The 23,723-nt window shown below is 40.1% G+C and overlaps 1 protein-coding gene across 1 annotated transcript; it reads left to right on the forward strand.

The window, feature by feature from the left end:
* Positions 1-17,393: 17,393 nt before the first annotated feature.
* On the forward strand, positions 17,394-23,272 carry LOC131291426 (probable serine/threonine-protein kinase vps15). The gene is made up of 3 exons (XM_058320636.1): positions 17,394-19,298; positions 22,094-22,332; positions 22,504-23,272. The coding sequence occupies exons 1-3, from the start codon at positions 17,438-17,440 to the stop codon at positions 22,909-22,911; spliced, it is 2,508 nt and encodes an 835-aa protein (XP_058176619.1). The 5' UTR covers positions 17,394-17,437; the 3' UTR covers positions 22,912-23,272.
* Positions 23,273-23,723: the final 451 nt, after the last annotated feature.

Consider the following 23,723-nt stretch of genomic DNA (forward strand, 5'->3'; position numbering starts at 1 on the left):
AATCACAAAAACAATAGCCAAAATACACGAAACAAGTTGATACTGAACTGACGATGATCAAAACAAACAATTTCGGTGGCTGTTTTGGTTGAGTACATCTATTCCATGAGGTAGAAAGAGACAGAAAATCAATTGACTGCTTGCACAGTAGCGCCGCCCTGCGAGTGAACGTTGTAAGCTTGCAAATTCAATATGGCTTCCCACAAGGTTACCCAAACGCGGCACATTTCCTTTGGAAACAGGCATAGCTTTGCAAAAGTAACCTTGAAATGGCTCACAAATCTAGCCTCGGTGCTGCACCGGTAGCAAAACGAGTGGTATTTCATGACACCGTGATATCACAATGACGGGATTTTCGGTACATAAAGTTTGTGGTAGTGAGCGTGATGTGAGTGTGGTAAGGAAGCATTTTGTGACCATCGGGCTGTCAAAACGATGGCAGCGGCGCCATCTACCATGAACCATCATAACTCTGAAATTTTTCAAAACACGAAAAAAAGATTTATTTGTGTGGTTTTCTGCATATTCATATGCAATTGTGATCCTTTTGGCGATTATGCAATTTCTACACCTGATACTTCCGTGTGTTCGCGAGCGGCCGATTTGCTTCGTATTTCTGTGGGAGATAGAGAGAGACAGTTTGGTTAGGTTAGTACTTTTCCATTCAATTACCTTTTTGTACGGCCGATGAGCTGTTTTGAACCCGGGTGGGTTGTGATCGTCGATGCACGATAATTGCGTTGAACCGTTGGTGCCGTTGTAACTGGAGATGATACTATGCCTATATATATTGAGCAAAAATGTTTTAACAAATTCACCCAATGCGATTTCATAACATGTCTTCAATTTTTTTTTAATTTCCAGCGATGAATATTGCATCGAATGACATGTTAGGACCGGCCAAGAAGCGTCGGATTTTGGAAGAGTTGGTCCTCACAGAGGAAGATATAGTTGAAGTTAAACCTAAATATAACAATGCTTTAGTTGCGTTTTCAAACAAAAATAGCTTCATTAACAGGTCCCCCAGCACCAAAACAGCTTTTTCTAAAGCATATTTCTAATCCCGTTACGCCTGGTGAGTTTAGAAAATCTTTCATAGTTTTGTATTTATATATTCGTGCAAACAGATGCAGTCTAGTCAATTAATATCAGACAATATGACAATATAATCAATTCTTCTGCTTGGCGTAACGACCTCTTGGTCATGCCTGCCCGTTAAGGGCTTACGAGACTTGTTTCCCTGTTGTACGTGCATAGTCAGTCCTCTCGTACAGGGGAGGGTCCGGTCTCGGTTGGGATTCGAACCCACGCCGTCGAGGTGGTGAGTCCCGGCACTCAATAAGTCCAATTTAATGAGCGTCTAGAAGCAGAGCCAGCGTATAAAACGGACATAGTGAATTGGCTACAAACTATGGTAAATGTTGAAGAACCGAAGCAAAGGATGACAAGGGTACTGAAAGCACAATACACAATACAATACCATAAAACTACAAGTTTGCATTTATTCGACAAGAGTACGAAGTAAAGAATATCATTTCTCCCTCCTCTTCTCCGATGGTTTTGACTAGTTTACATTTTATATCTTTAAATTCTAGTTCGATGGATTCCTCTGGAAGATCTATGATCCGCTTTTTTCGTAGAACAGTCCTCGGATCTTTTGGGATGTACATATCCGTTTTTGCACGAAGCATCTCCAGCATTCGTCCAACGGTTGCAAGCGACTCGTTCCCAGCTAACGCCCAGTATCGCACACACTCTGCATCTGGCATCTTGGCATAATCGGGACCATCTTCTTCGTCATCTGCGGTATTTTCCTCGTCGTCCATCCCATTCTCTTCATCACTACTCTCTTCATCGTCCGTAACAAAGCCCATTTCGTATACCTGAGTGTCGGAGAAAAGCGCATCCAATTGTTCAGTTGGTTCCTCAACCGGCAAATCGATAGAAGGCAACAATAATTGGTCCGACGAAGCCGAAACTAAAATGAAATCAAAGCGATGGTATACATCAGTTTTGCCCGATTCCCGATACAAATGAAACTAAATTATTACATTACACATAATAATCTACATTAACTACATGAGATTATTTACCCGACAACTCGGTTGGTGCCACGACATTCACAAGGCTATCCGCTGTCTCAGATTTCGGCATCAATCTTGCAACGCGCTTGTAAAAGGCACCGGACCTGCGTTGTGCTTGCAAAATGCGATTTTTTCCGCACAATGCGGCAACAGCTGAAGGATGCGGTCCTCGATTACTGGTGAACACTGAATCACAAAAACAATAGCCAAAATACACGAAACAAGTTGATACTGAACTGACGATGATCAAAACAAACAATTTCGGTGGCTGTTTTGGTTGAGTACATCTATTCCATGAGGTAGAAAGAGACAGAAAATCAATTGACTGCTTGCACAGTAGCGCCGCCCTGCGAGTGAACGTTGTAAGCTTGCAAATTCAATATGGCTTCCCACAAGGTTACCCAAACGCGGCACATTTCCTTTGGAAACAGGCATAGCTTTGCAAAAGTAACCTTGAAATGGCTCACAAATCTAGCCTCGGTGCTGGTAGTGTGGTAGTGAAATTCTTGCACACATTGCCAATGTTGGCGCCAACTTTCACTGCCAATATGTAGATTCTATGGTATCGCCATCTGTCGGAAAAGTTTGCAACCAAATCTTGCTCAACCAAAAAATTTTGGTTGCAACCTCGCCAATGTTTGAAAATTCAATATTACCTAGTACAGAAATGGTAAACAAACCAGTATACCAAGCGTAAACAACCATTCGCATTCAAACACAACTGGTGTTGTTTATTTTTAATGTAAAAACGAGTATAGAATGAAATTTAAAACAATGTTGTCGTCGCCAACTTGTCGACAACTTGCGCTGATACTTCACACATGAGCAATGCCAAGGTAAGCTATTCTGACAGAAAAACAGAGGTTGTCAAGTATTGCTTTGGTATTACCTTGGCAGGCATTGCTCAGGTGTGCAAGAGTTTTTACTGATGATGATTTGCCCGTGCTTTCACACACTTCAGTGTCTCGACAAGTAGGAAGAAGCAGCTTAAAATGAACATCAATGCGTTCTACGTGTTTTCAGTGGCCATGACGGAGTGGTGCTGCACATCGTACATCGAAAGAGCCTGCTACGATCCGTGGTCGCTGTTTGACAGCACGAACCAAAGGAGTGGTCTGACGATTTCTGGATTTGTTCACCTGATCTCCTTCCGAACCAGACGATATGTATTAATATCTAATATTTTTTTTTTTTATAAATCATAATAATTTTTTTTTAAATTTGTTTATTATAATTTAAAACTCAACGGACCGAACAGTGTCCCAATGAGTATCTAAAACTGCAACTAAAACTAGTGTAGACGCATGTGAATAAACTTGTTAAAAATTTGGGTCCATTGTAAGGCGTAACTTAAAGGTATTAGCGTTATCACAGAAATTGAAGGCATAGTAAGTTCTATTAAAAGTATTGCTCATAGCGGTCATTGAAGCAAACTGGCCATAACGCGTACTGTTAGAGGATAATCTTAGAAAAACAGTATTACGAAGCCGTCTACAAGGTACATTGAAGTTAACTAGTTCTAGTAGGTTTGGGGCATCAGTCTCACCCTGAATCAGCTTACCCACAAACACTGCCTGTGCTATCAGTCGTCTTTTTTTGAGAGTTTGCAGTCCTAAGAGAAGGCAACGCGAGTGGTACGAAGGGAATGGATCCGAGTTACGCCAGGGGAGCGATCGTATCGCCAATCTCGTAAACCTTTTTTGGATGTTTTGGATAATAAAACAAAAAAATATATTCCTGCATGAAAATAATTATTTTGGAAAGAAAAGATATCCTGAAGCCAGCTCATACACGGGGTCCACACTATAGCGCGACGTTCCGTCACGAAACGCAACGTCGCCCGATAGGCGGCTCAACTCCATACAAAAAAAGTGTCGCACAAATCGTGCTAGACGATGCCTAGTGTAGAAACACAGTCCTAGTGGAGAACACAGAACAGTCAATTCGAAGCGAAAACAAACCGTCAGCTGGACAAAACGTAATATTCGCACGTAATATTCTCCACGAAACATCGGATTTGTCGTTGTACTACTTATTTCTAGCCTTCACAGTTGTAATTCAGTTATGAAACTCCGTTTTAATTGATATTTTTACCAAAGTTTTTTCGGGTGCCGAAAAGTAAACAAACTGCTCTTGAACGAGTAGGAGATGGCGGAAAAAAATATACCTCCTACGGTGGGGCAAAATATCGTCGATGTTTGTTTTAGGTGGTTTTCTCAGTGAATTTCAAATGTAGAAGCGCCAAACTCACTCAGGGTACATAAAATACATAGCTAAACAAACAATATGCATTACTACGTCAAAATTCAACAAAAATAAATTCGCCGAGTTTGCGCCCCAATGTGATACATATTTCCACATACTCCCCTACCTCTGTCGCGCTTTGCTTGCGCGATTGTTCTGCTGCTTACCATAGTGAAAAACCCAGTCTCCCGAACACGTGCTTGCTCGAAAAGCTTGTCGGCCGGGTTTTATTAACCGTCCGATCAATAACCGGGTACCCGGGTACCCATTTCAGTTTCCATTGCAGAATTTTGTAACTTTTCTTCCGAATCGTTTAACGCCACTTCAGATCCCCAGAAATGAAGGCTTTTTGCACCAAATTTGCAACTACGCGCATAGTATTTAATAACTCATTAATAGTTATAAGTGATTAAACAAAACTTCCTCCACACAATAACCGGGTACCCGGGTACCCATCACATCACTTAGGTATGAATACTAGGTTTGTGGACAATAATATACCGTTTATCCAGGAATGCCTATAATTTGTCTTCTAAATACATCAAATATAATACATTGTATTGTTTTTCAGGACTTTTAGCAATTTTAATTATAAACAATGCAGAAGTAAATAGAATATATTTTTTATACTATAAAACATTTTATTCCACAAATACGTATTCGCAAATAAAATTGTGCACTGCACACATGTACTGCTTTATTGATTAGTTGTTTTCATAATATAATATAATATGTAAGATGCAAGGCAAGCGACATCTAAGAGATTTAAAAAAATGATAAAGGCCATCTTTGAGTAGATCTTTTTGTAGTATATGTACCATGCATACTGTCCATGGTGTTCACTCCAGCTTTTAACCAGTTATTCAATTATTTCTAGTTTTTTCTATTCTCCATCACAAATTTTCGCTTCCAGATGCATTGAGGATAGCATAATCACGGTTTTTTTTTCTTTTTTGTCATGTAGCTGCACATGGTTAATTTTTCATGGAAGCCGAACAATGTAGATAATTCTTCACGTTGTTTCAAACCTATTATGGAAAGTTCTATAAATGGTTTATTTTTTTCAAAGTACCCACAATTGTTAGGGTCCAGGACAGTAATAAGAAGCGACTTTATAGAAGAGAACTTTATAAGAAGCGACTAAATCCTTAACGATTCTCTTCCCAACGTTCTTCCAACGGCCAGCTTTCAATTTTCCAGTGTAAATCTAGCCAGTGAGAGGATACGAATTCAACATCCACCAGACTTTAATCCCATATTTGACTGGTTTGTAAAGTATGTATTGTGTAAACCTGGTTCGTCCACGGTACGGGAAAAGCTGCTCGCCGACTGCTAAGTACTGGGATGGTTTATAATATTTTGCCAAATTACTATTTAGTATAGCCCATTTATGGCATATCGGAGCAGCCTTGTCATTTTAAATGTGCTAGGCATGAGTATTCGCATCATCGAATCGCATAAAACGCATTATGTTACTAAACTGATTGATGAATATTACTGCACGATATAGTGGATATGAATACGGCTTCCACATATCTCCTGTAGAGAATTGGCGCCAGAGGATAGAAGAATAGGAAGGAAAGCATACTTCTTCTTCTTCTTGGCGTATCGACCTCTTGGTTATGCCTGCCCGCTAAGGGCCTACGAAACTTGTTTCCCTGTTGTACGTGGATAGTCAGTCCTCTCGTACAGGGGAGGGTCCGGTCTCGGTTGGGATTCGAACCCACGCCGTCGAGGTGGTGAGCCCCGGCGCTCATGGGCCGATTTTCTAACCGGCGCTACCGCTCGGCTGTCGCGGACCCCCAAAAGCATATATTTCTTCCAAATCAATTTCTTTCCCCTTCAATGGTTTCTTCCCCGCATTCTTTTGATTATACGCATCATAGGTTGACTAAGCCTTCTTGTTTGAGTTTCGTATAATGATATCGATCGTTTGTGGAGTAAAAAATAAATTAAAAGTATTGAGAATGGATAGCATTCCAGTAATCTTCGAAGGGCTACTTTTTTTGCGACTCTCATCAGATTTTTCTGAATCAGAAACGAAATGTTAATTTTTATTAATAATTGATCATCTTTTTCAACTTTTGGAAAAAGTAGGTGCCTTCCTCGAAAAAAACAAACTAGGAAATAACGCCTTACCGTTTGATGTATTATTCGTTGGGTAGAACCAACAATTTGTTAAGCTTTAATTTTTAGCCATTACTCAAAAACCTTTGTTTAACGTTTTGATGGACTACAATTTTGATCAACTTTCATTTTTTCCCACCTTTTTGTTCCCGTTTGACATACAACAGATCAGTGAAGTCTTATTTTTTCGCCTTGCTGTTCTTGCATGACAAATTACGGAATGACAAATCAAAGTGGATATAGTTAACAAATTTAGTCATGTGAAACTATCTAGTACTATAGCATTCTTAGCACTTAATACCAAATTCGATTGCCGGTTGAAATTCGACGATGCTTACACAAAAACCGCTCAACTTTGTAGCGCGCATCTAGTGGGTACCCGGGTACCCGGTTATGAGACGAAGGGTGAAACTTTGGTTAGTGATCGGACGGTTAAAAGCTCGGCGGCCGAGAAATCCGGCGTTACCCGCCGTAAAAGGTGTCGGTTTTCAAGCGCTTCGGCGTGTCCCTTTAAAAAAGTTCTTATAACCCCTTTAAAAAAGTAAAAGCCAAAAAGTTGATTCTCTTGGCAACGTTGCCACTTTTACGTGTGGGTTGCTCGCTCTTTGTGTTTGCCTCGCGTATTATTTCTCCGTTACACGTATTTTTGCTTCTCTTCCAACAGTCTTGATTCTGCATTGCTAGGGAATAGACGTGCTCTCCGTTCACTCGCGAATCATGCGTCGTGGTTATGGTGCGCTGTTGGATCCAACGCTCGACTCAAGTCTCGATGTTCCATTCAATGCCATGCCTGGGATCTGAAAGTAAATAGTCGGCAATGTCTGGGCTATTCCTTGCCTCGAATACAGACACGTTATAAATCAAATATTAATCGATGCTATGTGAAGTGCTGTTCGCTTCGTGAACGCATTGCGAATGAAGAACGTTCATTCTTTAATGTGTTTTGACCACTATGAATTGAGGATCGTACATTTTTCCACAAAATAGGGTTTTTTTTGACCGACATATTTTTATTTGAAAAATCGTTGGCGCATCATCTCGGAACTTTCTGATGCCGATGGCTCATCTGGGAACTTATGAAGATGATTTAAAGTCCTTACACACGAACGGTAGCTGGAACGATCTTGCGGTCTTCCACAAAATGTTAGTTCGAAACAATACGAAAGTTTTTTACTCGTACAGGATGGTTTTAATCCCGTTAAAATGTGTATCTAACTAAAATTCAAATATCCGAGCATGTCATATATTATGGATTTATGTTCATCGATCTGCAACAGAATTACAAGTAGCAAAAAGATAACAAATTAGAGCAAAACCTAAATGATGGACATTCAGAGGTGCATGAAGAATAGAAAACATCCCAGTCCGCAAGAATCAGTCGGGAGCTTTAATATTTGTATGTATTGTCCTATCTGTACACGGGCGAGCAGCTCACTCTGCTCCCCTTTCAGTCCTCTCCAACAACCCTCTCCCACAAAGTTGATGAGGCGAGATTCTCATTTGGCTCATTCTGCGTCGTTCTCTGTTCCAAGCGTCTAACGGCGCAATTAAAAATAAGCTTTACTACTTTTGTCTCGGTTTTTATTTTTTTCCCTCGCTTTCACACCTGCAGCACCCTGCGATTTACGATGTGTAAATATGTATAGGTTAGCTTCAATCATTCGTTCGCACCAGCAGACGCACACCAACAGACGCGTACCGCGTTTCTGGATTTCTCTTCATTCTTTCATTCGTTTCCAGTGCGTTCACATGCGTGCGATATGATTTTAATATACTCTTCAGTCTATCGCTGCTAGCCGACGCGGTAGCATGCCGTAGGTGGCAACGGGATTTCGTTCCTGGAGACGCTTTATTAAATGTCCGTATCGACCATGAAAACACGCTGCGGTCTCAACCGTACATTTGCCACGCGGTATTTGCCTCTTCTTCATGTGTCATTCTTAAGAATTGGTAAAGAATGGTAATTACCATTCGGGTTGCCACCGCCGCAATACCAGTACAGAACATTTCAACTAGAACAAAATTACATATGATCTTCGCTCAGGATAAAACTGTTTCCTAAACGTTTCATTCTGGATCGAGGATCAGTCCGGATCCAGTCTTCCGCGTGGGATCGTCTCGATCCCTGATCCGGACTTCGGCTTGGGATTGGGATTCGGACTGGGACTGGGACTGGGACTGGGACTGGGGCTGGAAGATTGGGATTGGGATTGGGATTGGGATTGGAAGATTGGGATTGGGATTGGAATTAGGATTGCGAGACGGGGAATATTTCTGACCGTCGTTTTTGGAAGATTGTGTCAAGGTGTATATATTAGAAGGTGAAGTCGTCCAGTGTAAAATGACATTTCATAACTTGACATAACACTTCTGGGGTATTTATGTGGGTTTTGAGGGGGGGTATCGGAGAAGGATTGGGCTTTTGATATAACACTTCTCAAATATGGCACCCCTGCCAAAGCGAAATAAAATCACCTTCTATATTTATTTATTTATTTTTCAGGTAGAACGGCCTGGCCGTATTGCTACCTTCTAAATTTATACACCTTAAGATTGTGTCAAATAACCATTGACAGGAATATTGCTGTGAGAAAATAGGAACCGGGCACGACCGGTGGATTCCCGACTATGCATCCATAGGAAAAAAATTCGACTCGCCAGCTGCGTGAAGATGCTTCCTCGTGCGGTCACTTTAACATTTAAATACCGTCTATAGCCGGCGGTGCGATATTGATTCGTTGCACGCTTAATCATGAATGTGTAAGACAATACGCCAGCCGTTGGCGGTGTGGTATTGGTTCAACGCACGATCGTTCACCGTGCTTCCTAGCCCTGCTCAATCGCACGCCAGCCGTGCGGTATTGATTCCTCGTGCGGTCACCTATCGTGCCGGCTATAGCCGCACGCCAGCGGTGCGATATTGATTCGTTCTACGGTTGATCATGAATGTGTACGACACACTCTACCCGTTGGCGGTGTGGTATTGGTTCGTTTGATTGATCAACGAGCTGGCTAACCCATGCTTAATCGCACGCTAGAGGTGCGGTATTGATTGTTCGTATGGTTGATCAACTTGCCTACTATGTAAGTGTGCGAAAAATCTACACACCACTCTTACTTTCGTTCGTACATAAAGGAAAACAGAAAGCACAGGTAAGATAGCGGTAATTGTATCAACCGCTATAATTATGAATGAATTACTGTTACGAATGGTAGTGCAACCCGAGCAAAACCGTTAACGGTCATCAATTGATGCCAACTGAAATCAGTCGATAGTTCAACTCTGTTCTCAAAAAACCGGGACCGGGGAATCTGAAATATTTTTCCATCGAATGGCTGGAATATCTTTATATAAGCATGCTCGAGCCGATATCAATTCATTCCGTGTTTGATAATCGATCGGAGAGGTTTAGTCTGGACGTATGGTTTTTGAATTTTAACAAACAGCCAAATCTGCACAGCTAATAACGCCATCGTACGTGCCACTGTGAGGTGTTTTATTGTCTTACAACACCGTAGTGTTTCAGTGAGGTGTAGTCAACTTTTAATTGTTTGTAAGTATAACAAACAACCTATTCCACACAATCAGAGGCGACAGACAAGAAGACGTGAGAATGGCCATCTTCTCACACTATGACTCAATTTGTTTCTGATTTAATTTGAAAGTGTATTAAAAGAGGTTGAAAGTGTAGTGTAACGAGTTGTCACCATCCAATTCGAGCAATATCAGTAAATGATCACATATGTTTAGTATACGCGTGCTCGTTTTGCAAAAATCACGAGCTCTCATGTCTGTTCTCGCTGAGTGGAAAAACTTTTAGAAATCAATTAGTGTTTTAGATGTTATTATTTATACTTCGGTTGTTTCCAGCATATCGTATAGCTGACATATCCGGTGCTATAATTGGTTTTTGAAAATACTAGCTGATTTATTCTCAAGTAAGTTTCAATACCTACATCAATTTTTCGATTGATTTTGAAATATCCAATAGCATTTTTGTAATTTTAAACACCGTTCTGTTCTATAGATTTTTTCGTGCTACAAAATGCCTGGTGATTCGGATGTTTGGCGTTACTTTACGGCCGATGGGAGTAATGCTAAATGTAAGCATTGTTCCACAAAAATTAGTAATAGTGTTACATCTAATATGTGGCGGCACATTAAACGAGTACATTGTCAATTCCTCGTACAAAAAGAGCCTACGGTAGTTGTCAGTAATTCAGTTAGTGTAGACAGAACTAAAGATGCACCTGCACACACTTCGGCTGAAACTCAAGCACGCATAAGCGAATATTTCCCAACTAGTGTTCCTCTTTCCCATCGTTCCAAAACCGCTTTAGATAAGTTATTTGTAATAATGATTTGTAAGGAATATTTTCCATTTTCAATCGTTGAAGGGCAATATTTCCAACTATTTTTAAAAAAGTTAAATCCAAATTACATTCCTCCAAATAGAAAAACCCTTAGTAATAGCCTTCTGCCCGAAATTTACCAAGATTCGTTAGCCTTTGTTAAATCTAAGCTTTCCTCAGCATCTGTTATTTCTTTGACGGCTGATGGTTGGACAAATTTAAATAACACATCTTTTTTTGCCGTTACCGCTCATTGTATAGATACCGATTTTCATCTATCGTCCTTTTTGCTACAGTGCGGAGAATTCAATGGCCAACACACCGGTAACAATATAGCAGAATGGCTCAAAACAGTTATCCAAAATTTTGAAATTTCTCATAAAATAACTGCAATAACTACTGATAATGCTTCTAACATGAAATCCGCTTCATCGTTATTGAAAATTCCTCACTTCTCTTGTTTTGCACATTCCCTTAATCTGGTCGTACAAAATGCTATTCAAAAAAGTATTAAATTAGTAGTGGAAGATGTTAAGATAATAGTAATGCACTTCAAAAAAAGTGCCTTGGCTACAGCAAAACTGGCAGAAGTTCAAAAAAATTTCAATATGGACATTTTAAAATTGAAACAAGACACTCCAACTCGATGGAATTCCACATATGACATGCTTTCTCGATTTTTTAAAAACAAAGTAGCTATAGGAGCATGCATTGATTACCTTAAAATTAATAATAATTTACAAACTAAACATTGGAGTACGATCGAGCAAGCTCTCAAGATTCTGAGCCCTTTCAATGAAGCAACAATAACAATATCCTCCGAAAAATCAGTTACTCTTTCTAAGGTAGGGTTATTAACAAAAATATTGAGGGAAAAAATGATTAATTTGAAGAGGACTGAAGATTTAAACGAAGATTCAAAAAAGTTGGTTGATGGTCTGATTGAAGGTCTAGAGGAGAGATTCAGAGGATCAAGCAACAACGAGGCAATCAAAGAAGCAATGCTTTTAGACCCTAGAATTAAAAACATCCCATTCAAAAACGATGAAATAGTATACAGAACGCTCAAAGAGTCAGTAATTTCAAAAATCAGTCGATTCTATAGCCAAGAATACGTCACTTCAAGCGAAACCGAAATAGAAAAACAATCACCATTGCCAAATTCGATATTTTCGGAGTTCATTAGCGAAATTAATCAGACCAGAGAGAGACAAAACCCGAAAGCAGCGGCAATTACCGAATTCGATTCGTATATAAAGGCCACTATCCTACCTTTTGACGAGAATCCACTCGAATGGTGGAAGCATGAGCACCGAAGATATCCCCAATTGTACAAACTTGCTCAAAAACATCTCACTGTACAAGCTTCGTCCGTGCCATGCGAGCGCATATTTTCTAAGGCAGGCCAAATTTATACTGATAGAAGGAATAGATTGCTCCCCAAAAAACTTAATGAAATATTATTTATTAAGCAAAATTTAAGCTTTGACGAGTAAATAGAATTAAGTCGAAGTAGAATTTGAAATATTTTGTAGGAATACTAAAAATGAATTTATTTTGTAAAATGTATCTTTGCGGATTTAATTCCAGTTTTTTTCAAAATATATGAGTCAACATTCAAAAAGTTCAAAAAGATATATATATATATATATGAGTAAGAATTCAACCTTAATATAATATCAGACTTTTTTTCCTATTTATGGTGTAAAAATTAAACTACTTCCTACCCTTCATCAACCCATTTTTGTATAGTCAAGAATTATTCGGATCGGATTCGGAGGATCGATCCCAAGCCGGATCCGGATCGGTCGGATCGAGTCCCACATGGGAGCGGATTTTCACATCACTAATAGACTGAAGAGTATATTAAAATCATATCGCACGCATGTGAACGCACTGGAAACGAATGAAAGAATGAAGAGAAATCCAGAAACGCGGTACGCGTCTGTTGGTGTGCGTCTGCTGGTGCGAACGAATGATTGAAGCTAACCTATACATATTTACACATCGTAAATCGCAGGGTGCTGCAGGTGTGAAAGCGAGGGAAAAAAATAAAAACGAGACAACAGTAGTAAAGCTTATTTTTAATTGCGCCATTCGACGCTTCGAACAGAGAACGACGCAGAATGAGCCAAGTGAGCATCTCGCCTCATCAACTTTGTGGGAGAGGGTTGTTGGAGAGGAACGAAAGGGGAGCAGAGTGAGCTGCTCGCCCGTATACAGATAGGACAATAACCGCTGTTTAAACTTGCCTGGAATTCCCGGTGGCGGGAACGGGAAAAAGTAGCCCAGATTCGACAAAATATCCAGCGGGAACGAGCTTATTCGTCCGATCTGTCAAAGTGAAGCTTTGTTTACGTTTTAGTTTGTTTACGTGATCTAAATTGGCGGCAGGTAAAAGTGGAATTTTGAGTCATTATCAAATATAAAGTTTATGAATGGTGTTGTTGAGTTCCTCCTCCAAAATTTTGCGTCGAAGACTACTCGCATTTTGGTTTCTCTCCAACAACATCGGCCGCATCCATATACGTTGCCCATACCGACGTTGTTGTAGCAAGCGAATGAAACTTTTCATGAAACGTTTCAATTAAGCAAATGCGTCCGTTCCCGCCGGGTCGTAGTTTCGCGTTTTTTAAACATAGCGGGAACGAAATCCGTTTTTTTCATATGGAGTTTCCCGTCGTCCAGCGGGATTCCCGCTGGACGGCGGGAATATTCGTGCGAATACCGCTGTGTCTAGCCGTCGCTATACATACAAATATTAAAGCTCCCGACTGATTTTTGCAGACTGGGGTGTTACCTTTAAAAACAGGAAATGCACAACATTTGATTGCCCTTTACTTCCGCCAGCCTCTGGCATTTTAGTGATTTTTTTGTGCAGCGTCAGGTGGATAACGCAGTTGGATAAACTTAAAATCATCAACTTTGCTTCCACGCGAATAGAGAAATATTATTGATCCCTCGTTTGTATTATTGTTGTAGATGTTATTGTTATAAATAGCATTTATTTTTGTTGTAGATGTTATTGCTATAAATAGCTTTAATTGCAAAAATAAGTTATGTGAGTTGTTGTATTCAATGCGCGCGCGATAGAAGTGATCACGACTAGACAAAGTTTACCGTTATTTTGAATGTTACCTGTAAAAACAGGAAATGGATAAAGCTTGATCTTATATTGCTTCTGCCCTTGTTAGAAGGTGGCTTGACCTAGCGGCTGGTATAGCTGTGATTTGTTTCCTTGGCGTCAGAAGAGCAGGTTTAAAACGTGCAAGTGCGTAGGTGTAAAATTGAACGTATTAGGATAAGTTTAAATGATCAACTTTACATCCAAGCGAATAGTTAAATTTTATCAACCACTCGATTGTAGTATTGTCGTGCATTCGTACTGTTACAAATAGGTTCTATTTCAAGTCGTTTGACTTGTTGTTTAAATTGACCTTGAACAGTGGCCGATTTTTACAAACAAGATTTTCAATAAATGATACACTCGCCTATAACAATGCGCTGTGCATATTAAATGCATTGTACTTTGGGTGTACCGAAACGTTTAAACTAGAATGACAAACATGTTCTTGCAGTTATATTGCTAACTTTTTTTATTTTTCATCCTATTTTTACAAACGATATTTCAAACGATAGGTTTCTTCAAGACAAACAACTTGATGCATGAAACGTCTTTCTATCTCTTGTTGTTTTGGAGAAATTGCTCAACAAAGTTGTAAAACCGTTCAAAATCATGAATCTTTTATTCTTCATACCTTCGTCAGTTGTAAGACGATTGTGTTGAATTGAGCTGTGTTTCACACTTCAATGATCTTTAGTAGTACTATACTTTGCCTGAAAGATTATTTTACCTACTACTAACCGTTGCAGAGATATTTTGGATTTAATTTATGCATTTATTGAGCTTTGGCTAATAGTTTATGTTTGTTTTTTATCCTACAATTCGCCAATCAGAACGGCAAGACGGAGAGGAAATGAAACAAATGTATGAAAACACTTGCGGTCGGCCATACACACACAGCAAAAATGCATACATTTTGTGCTCTCGATTCGTCGCACGCATACACGACTCGAATCGGTAAAACCGCCTCCCATACGATTTTTGATGGTGCGTTCACCATTTCTACCCTGCACCCGCCGTGATCGCCTTCCATTCCAACCCTCATCCACAAGCTACCGAAGTTCTCGCGCTGAGAGGCGGCCGGCCTTTTTTTTTGTATGGAGTTGCGAAAAAGTGGGAAGAGAAAATGAACTTTCGCTTGTAGGCATTGGTCGAGTTTTTGGTGTTACTCCATACAAAAAACTTATAAAGGATATCCAAATATATCGCCACGACTAAACTATGAGCTCACCTCTTTGAGGATAACCTTGGTGACCACACCTGCACCCAAGGTGAATACTACCCAGGTGCGTTCATCTCGAACATATCACATCCGCAGTGCATTGTAACATATTAAACATATAATAACTCTTCATCGACGTACCCATTATTTTATTTTTGAAATTCATTTTTTTAATTTTAACTAATTGAATTTAGTTCAACTTGCTAGTTGCTTTCCGCACCTTGTGCTATTTGTATATAATGTCATACACATGTATCAACCTTTCTGGCGTTGGTTACATATAGTTGTCTCATCGAATAAGAGGGAACAGGAACTATCATTAACGGAGAGTCAGTCATCAAGTTGCGGTCCTCAAGACGCGTTCAGGGCTCGTCGATATTTCCGAGTAGACAAACATCGTTTATTTCTCTGATAGTAACGGTTTATACGTGAAAGTAACAATAAGTTCCAAACAGTGTTTTTAAGTGTGAATATAAACATTTTCCCTTAAAACATACTTTTTATCTCTCCAAAGTAAGCTTAACTACAACTCACGAGTGCTCTTTCACAGCTTGCGGAAGAGATTAGAGCACTGCAATTGAGTTAGAAAATATTCCCGGCGCTAGTCGTTGACTTCCTGTCTCGATTTTTGTCAGCATTACCAGAGACTATCCGTATTTCTACGATTATTAAAGTGGTGCAAACTTCACACTTGTTTAAGCACTCCTCATTAACCCCTATTGTTATCAGGTCAGTGAACTTTTTTGTCTAATACATAGTATATCGTTTCTCCTATTTATATCCTGCAAATCAGAATTTTTGTTTTTCTTCAAATTAAAATACCTGAGAAGCCCGTTTGGATTAAGAAGCATTTGTGATAAATGTGGTGTCGTTTACCATGCTTCTCGCTCTCTCTAGTTCTCGAGTGGTGACTTCGTACATGCGATGGGCACGATGCCCAACATTGGTAAGATGCCGCAGAGCGACCCTCAATAAAAAAGAACAGAGAGACAAACGATTCCAGAAAAGACAAGGAGAATATGAAACAGTCTGTCACGTACACAAGCATGAAATGTTCCTAGGCATGTAATGATTTGTAAAAAAAATGTAGAAGCTTTCACACACATGCTTATTATTGTCGATACAAAATGTGAAGAGCACCTGGATAGTGTAGAAGCTTGCTAAATCTAGAAGAAATCTGGTTGGCCTACGTCGGATTGAGCCAGTTTTAACAAAATTTCAATTGCTTAATCAGAATGAATTTCTATCTTTTTCGTAATTGGTGCAGCCGTGCAGCTTCCAATAACACAAAAATGGCGGAAATCGCTGTTGACATTTACAGCTTGGGATTATTCTGCAGCATGCATTGCGAATTAAATGGAAAGGAAATTGTGGCACTGTGCAGTTGGGTGGTTGCATCGTGCTATTCTTTGCCTATGAAAACGTACATCACTAAAGTTTCTGATACTATTTAACAAAAATTTCAAATGATAACAAAACAATAACCAAACGAACAAATAACGGTAGCGGTAGTAGAAAATGTACATGCCAAGTACCCGTCCAAATCGCTGCATTAATGGCAATTCACAGGTTCTGCGTTATTTATGTTAGTAAAACGTCGATGATGGTAGGGTATCTGCATACTTTATAGTAGTAGTTCATATAATGGCTACATAACCGATACATACTCTATTGTTCGGTTAAAAGCTAGGTTGGGCTCTCTCAAAATGCGGTTATGATTTGCCTAAAGTATCAATTAAATTAATTTTCAATGATCATTCAGTCATCTTGAAATGAAAAAACTGCTTTCAATCATCAAAACATCGCAAACGAGCATATTTGTACAAAAGCAGCATAAGGCATTATGTCAACCACCTGTCTTTTCATGAGAATATTCAGGACATTGTTTTATCACATCTGCCAATTTTAATCCTTAGTGTTGATGGTATGTAAAGAGATGCACACGATCCGTCAAATTGCATTTTACTTGAACCGTACCATTGGATTATTTTTGTTGTTCAGAAAGCCATCTTTATTTTGGCGCCGCTGATCTTTTCTTTATTTGTGTCTTTTTGTCTCGTGGTGTATTCATTTATTTTATTCGTTAGGTTCAGGCGCCCACCTGTCGATTTAAATTTATCTTATTATAAGCTATCCACGGTGTAAGGCACATACAACCTGTAGCAATTTATCTATTACGAAACAAATGCAAAATGATCGTACTCACAATAATTTTATTCTTCGTCTTAACAGGAAACCAACGAACATTCGCGTTACAGATTTTACAAAATACCACAGCCAACAATGGTAATGGACGCCCAGCCTTCGCCGCAAAATGTCGGACGCGAGTTTGTTCGTCAATATTATACTCTCCTCAATAAGGCTCCCGATCATCTCCATCGTTTCTACAACAATTCTTCAAGCTTTCTGCATGGTGGTTTAGACGCTAAAAGTCTGGAAGCAACGCTCGTGATCGGCCAAAAGCAGATACACAGCAAAATCCAACAGCTTAACTTCCGTGACTGTCACGCCAAGATCAGTCAGGTGGATTCACAGGCAACACTAGGGAACGGTGTGGTAGTACAGGTGACGGGTGAGCTGTCGAATGATGGGCAACCAATGCGTCGTTTCACGCAAACATTTGTACTTGCCGCGCAGTCCCCTAAAAAGTACTACGTTCATAATGACATTTTCCGCTATCAAGATTTGTACTCGGACGAAGAGCTAGATGACGCAAGTGAGCGAGCGAACGGCGAGGAAGAAGCCGTCCACCAGCTCGTCAACGATGCTACTGATGGTGCACTTGTTCTTGGTGATTCCAAGCTTGTTGGTGCGACCACGCACAACGTTGCGTCCAGTCTAGTGAATGTCGGTGTTCACCAACATCATCCACAGCATCAAGTTCCGTCGACGCATACCGCTCAAAACACTCAACAACAACAACAGCTATTCTATCCTGCGAATGTGATAAACTCATCGTCGGTGGTTCTACCGGCGGCCTATGGCGCCCCCTCAGCAGCTCAAACGCAAACCACTTCCCAGCAGCAGCTCCTGAATGGGCTCCACGACAACATGCTGAAAAGTGTGCCCACCGCGGATAGTGTTGCATCTACTGGTGTTTCGCTCCTATCGTCAGCTAATATTGAGCATGGGAATGTTAGTACTGGAAGTTCCAATCTAAAGTCGGTGGCTGATCCGAGCAATGTCGCTATACATTCGCACCTCAGTCAAACCGTTGTTTCCAGTCAACATCAGCCTCTTCAATCGCTTACCCAAATTCAAGCATCGACTGTTAATCAACTTGGAATATCTCAGCAGCAACAGAATCGCCACCAGCTATCCTCAATAAACGATTCGGACGCGGTGAAAAGCTCTCTTAACTCGAATGATGTGAATTCAGGGACCACAATGCCCGGAATCGTTTCATCTGCCCATGTCGATGCAACTGCGACTGCACTACAAAATGCCTCTCTGCTTGATCGCAATGCCACCGATTTAGACAAACAGCAGCAGCAACAGCACAAGCCGCCGCAACACCAGCAACTACATTCGCATTCCCAGCAACAACAAACACATCAGCATCAAAAACCTCAGACATCCGGAAGTAGTATGTTCGGAAAGCAACAGCAAACGGCTTCGGTCACGTTAGAACCTAAAACGTACGCTAACTTAGTTAAATCTGGAGTTAGTGCTAGTTCCCCATTGAGTTTTTCCTCTACAATGCAATCGTCACTAAATTCACACAACCAGCAGCAGCAGCAGGGTTCACAAAGTAGCGGTGGAGGAAGTAATCACCCTCAACAGCATCAACAATCGCAACATCAGAGTTATAATGCAAGTTCGGTTGGAGGTAACAGTCGGCAACAGCGAGATATTCTTTCACCTCCACCAGTCGTTGCAGCCTCAAACGCTTCTAACGGCGGAGGTTTGGGCTCAAATGTAGTGGGAGTGAGCAGCAAGTACAGTTCTGACCGTCAGGACGACAGGATCAGCGCTGGCCTCAGTGGTTCTGGAACTGGTATGTCTCAGCAGCGTTCGCAACAACTGCGGCCGCTACGTAGCAACGGCACTAACAGTAACTCGTTGAGTGGTACCGGTGGAGGTAGTATGCGACAACAAGAAGGCCGACAGTCATCATATTCCAGGCAGAATTACGACAGTGAAGGTACGTGTTGTAGTTTTGACATACATAGTGTCCAATATATTTCCATACACTGTATTCATCGAGCCGTAGAGCTCACTCCACAGTACTTCTTCTTCTTGGCTTAATGACCTCGGTTGGGATTCGAACCCACGCCGTCGAGGTGGTGGCCCATTTTCTAACCGGTGCTACCGCTCGGCTGTCGCGGACCCTCATCCCCCTCCACAGTACATAGGCTTTAAATTTTTGTTGTAATATTGTACTGTGTTTAAATGACATGAGACATACAAATTTAGTAGCTAATTTTCCAAGAATGAGTTATTCAACCTTCGTTTGTTGATATCTCCATACTTCCCTAACCCTCCCGAAAACCATGCCTCTAAAATTAATTGAAAACAAGTAGAGCTCATTGAAGACACAAAAAATTTTACACATACTGCATACATAGAGACATAACACAGGTTAAATTCATCCACGTAGTGGATGGGGAAAGGGGGGTTCTCACACTACCCCCCTTACCATAAAAATGGTAAAAAGGTGGTCTCTAAATCGAATTGCCTCTTTCATATTGTTCAATAATAGCCTAATAATAATTTTAAAAAACATTCCAAAAAACAAACAGTTGCAATACACTAAACGAAAATAAATTAGGGATAAAGAGAGTTTCCATTCTACTGTCTACGATAGATACAAGATACTTCGCCAGTTTTTTACCATTAGTGTTTTTTACCAGTTTTACCATTTTTGAAATCAGTAAAAAATGAATGTTTTTAGAATTACGTTCAGTCGAAACCACATCATTTTTGGATACAATTGGCATTAGTTATCTAACTGAGTGGGTTCCTTGGTGCTTTCATTTAAAATTAACCAATTGGAGCAAGTATTAGAAAAACTCTGCTTGAATTCCAGTTGGACCAAGACGACTGCGTAACAACAGTTTTAGTTTAGGAATCTTTGGTTTTTCTTTCTTTATGTCTTGGCCTGACTTTATGACTTGGCCTCCATTCGAAATCGCTCTCGGTCGCTAGCCAAACTGATCCAATTCCGTATCCCAGCTTTTCTGGCGGCTTCAGCTACGCCATCCATCCATCCGATGGACAGGTTGGAGAGGGTGCACAGGAAATTCAAGCGTCTTGCTGTCAGGCGATTCCTGAATGACCGCTCCGCTACCTTGCCTCCCTACTCGGTACGTGGCCGTTTTTTGGGGCCGGTTAGCGTCAAGAATCGCAACAGCCACGCACGCTCGTTGGTGATCGACAACATCCTCCACGGCCATATTGACTCTCCCGACTTTCTCGCAACCATTCCTTTCTATGTCCCATGTATGTTTAGTTTAAAGATTAGACTTTGTATAGCCTAATGGGGAACAATTTTATAACAAAATAACAATAACAATAACAACATTAACCTCAATTTAGACCTACCAAGCTTCCTTTGCATTTCGGGACAGGACCGAAAAGTCCTAAAAGGATTTTACGCGGTGGGCTTTTCGGTGTCATTCGCATGACATGACCAGCCCACCGGAGCAAGTCTGGCAAGTCTACTTCGCCAACAGTGGGGTATCTATACAATTCCAAGAGCTCGTCATTATATCGGCTCCTCCAAATTAAGCACTTCCTTCGCTTAGATCGCTTAGAAATATGTTTGTGAAGGTTTGTGGGACAATTAAGAACGGTGTGATATTTACAACATTGGATTGATATCTGATATCAACAAAATTATCTACCTTTAAATCTAGTTTGGTGCACAGTAGAAGGAAGATTTTGCGTGATGCGATTGTGTGTATGTCATTAGAATTAATGTTTTTTGAGCTAAGCAACACCATTTTTTAGTTGTAAAACATGAGAAGGAGGAAAAACCAGAGAGGATTGCATATAAGAGCAAGGTTATTCGATTTAGATACAACAAGTAAGACGAAATTGATACTTGTTTAGTACTTTTTTCATTATTTAAATTAGGGTTTGTTTGAAAACCACTGCTTCCGACACCTCATGATGTGTATGGAGTTAAGTAGTGTGTTTATTCTTTTTTTACTTTTCGCATAGGCGGGAAGAGGCTTAAGAATGTCGGACTAAAAAAAGTCACACTTGAAAAATTAGTTTTCTTATGATTATGTTTGATATTAATTGGTGTGACGGTGGTAAAAATGGTTGTTACAGCAACTATGAGTCCAAAAAATAAGTTTGTTTAATAAATGTAAATAAATTGTTGAGCTGGTAAACATCATTTTCTTTTTTGTTAATTTTTTTTAGCATTCAACACACACGTGTATGTGACATACTTTTGTATGAAGATTCAATTATCCGTGGAATATGATTATCCGGGGACCGAAAAAAATTGGGAAAGATTCTAACAGGCTTAAACATCTTTTATCATTGCTTATTTGATCCTTAGCTGTTAACAAGCACATTTTGCTGGCTATTATATAAACTATAAAACTATATGCTCAGTGCTGCTTATCTCAGTACAATGAATTATTTTGAGTTTCCAAATAGTATATTAAATATAAATAAGCAAAACATATCATTTGGCCCAGTTCAATGCCACTCAGTTCAAATGTAGGTTTTTATTAAAAGTAAGACAGGAAAAATCCTACATTGTTATGAAATTATTGATGTAAGAACATGTATAAGAATATAATGAACCCGTGTATTCTGAAGCACATACTTTTGTTGGAACACAGTAAAAGACTGTGACCTTATTAACTAGTTTTATGTTTTTTGCTATGAAGTTGACCTCCCAACATTTTTGTGTGCTGCATACATCTTCTTATTGCGTTTTTATTCATGACGTATTATTTGATTTATTTCCATTTCTAGATCGTCGCCAAGGTGCTCCCTCACAGTTCGGCGACAACCATCAACTATTCCTAGGAAATATTCCACACCATGCAACTGAAGATGAGTTGAGGACTCTGTTCAGTAAGTTCGGAACGGTTGTGGATTTGCGTATCCTTTCAAAATCTGTGCAGAAAATGCCTGGAGTCCGGACCCCACCCCACTACGGTTTTATAACCTACGAGGATCCCAGCTCCGTGCAGACTTGTCTGTCTAATATGGTAATTGAAGATATATGTAAAATTTTATGTTGTTGCTAAATACTACTTATATTTGTTAATCCGGATTTAATCTGCTGTCGTGGTTAACGGGGACTATTGCGGTGCCTTCTTAAAACATAACGATGACTTTAACCTTTTTTAAATATATACATGTTTTATATATAATTTTAGCCTCTATTTTTCCCTGAAAATTCTCCCGACGGGCAAAAACTTAACGTGGAAGAAAAGAAAACACGTATTCGCGGCCCAGGTGAAGGTAGCGGCCGTATCAATAATAATGGTGGAGGGTTGGGTGGAAACAGCTCCAATGTCAATGGACCACGATCGGGAGGCAACAATGCCGGCCAGTCACGCCCTTCTGGTGGGCAGGGTGGAGCTGGATCAAACCGTGGCAGTGGAGGCCCCAGTCAGCGCAGTATTGCAAGTGGAAATGGAGGGGTTGGCAGTAGTGGAAACCGCGGCAGTGGTGGCAGTGGAGGCTATGGACAACGCTCAGAACGAGGCAATGTTGGAAACACCCAGCGATCACTAGGAAACAGCAGCACTATCAGCAACCGTGGATTTGGTACGGGATTTTAGAATCGGAAAATTGAAGTATAGGTATAGATGGGAAATCAGAACAGCATATCCCGTGTTGGTTGATGGAACGGCTGCATAGATAATGAAAGCAAAAAGCAAATAGCAAGAGTGTACTGTTTGTGTAACAAGTGAGTGATCAGCGTAAATAGAAAACGCTTTTTGTCTCTATATTTCTTTCTCAACATTAATTAGTAATATTACACAGCGCATTAAAAAACAAACTGGTTTGCTACATTTTCCTCAAGAAACTCCCGACTGTTGTCTTCTCCTTTGGCTTATTCACCATCTTCAGTCATGTTCATTTGCACCATATTTTTCCCATTGTGTATGGATAGTCAGTCCTACACGGAAGGTCCGGGTTCAATTGGGATTCGAACTCACGTCACCGGGGTTGCTCCGACGCTTTTAGGCCGATTCTTAACCGGCGGGTCTTCCGAGCCCCCATCAGAGTGTTTATTAATCATTAAGCACACCTTGCCATTCATGTATATGGCACGCTAGTGCTAAAACAATGATTGGCTTGTTGATAAGATTTGGACTCTTGTTAATCCATTTTTTATCGGCAGTTAAGATGGATATTCAATCTTACTTGTAATAACGTTCCACAAATAACGAGCTCTATATGCGATATTGCCCATCAGATTGTATGTTCATATCAATAATTAAATTGTTCTTTGTACAGTAATTTTAAAACGTGCGTACCTTTGATTGAATTATTTTGCGATTCAATTACTTGTGTTCGTCCTTTTGGTATAGTTTAATAAATAATTGTTTTCACCATTCTTTTTAATCACCTACTGCATTATTTACAG

This window comes from Anopheles ziemanni, chromosome X, assembly GCF_943734765.1.
Source record: "Anopheles ziemanni chromosome X, idAnoZiCoDA_A2_x.2, whole genome shotgun sequence".
Taxonomy (NCBI): domain Eukaryota; kingdom Metazoa; phylum Arthropoda; class Insecta; order Diptera; family Culicidae; genus Anopheles; species Anopheles ziemanni.

Coding starts and splice junctions, on each gene's coding strand:
- LOC131291426 (XM_058320636.1), top strand. CDS start 17,438: ATGGTAATGGACGCCCAGCCTTCGCCGCAAAATGTCGGACGCGAGTTT. Junction 19,299..22,093: donor GCAGAATTACGACAGTGAAG/GTACGTGTTGTA, acceptor TTCCATTTCTAG/ATCGTCGCCAAGGTGCTCCC. Junction 22,333..22,503: donor AGACTTGTCTGTCTAATATG/GTAATTGAAGAT, acceptor ATATAATTTTAG/CCTCTATTTTTCCCTGAAAA.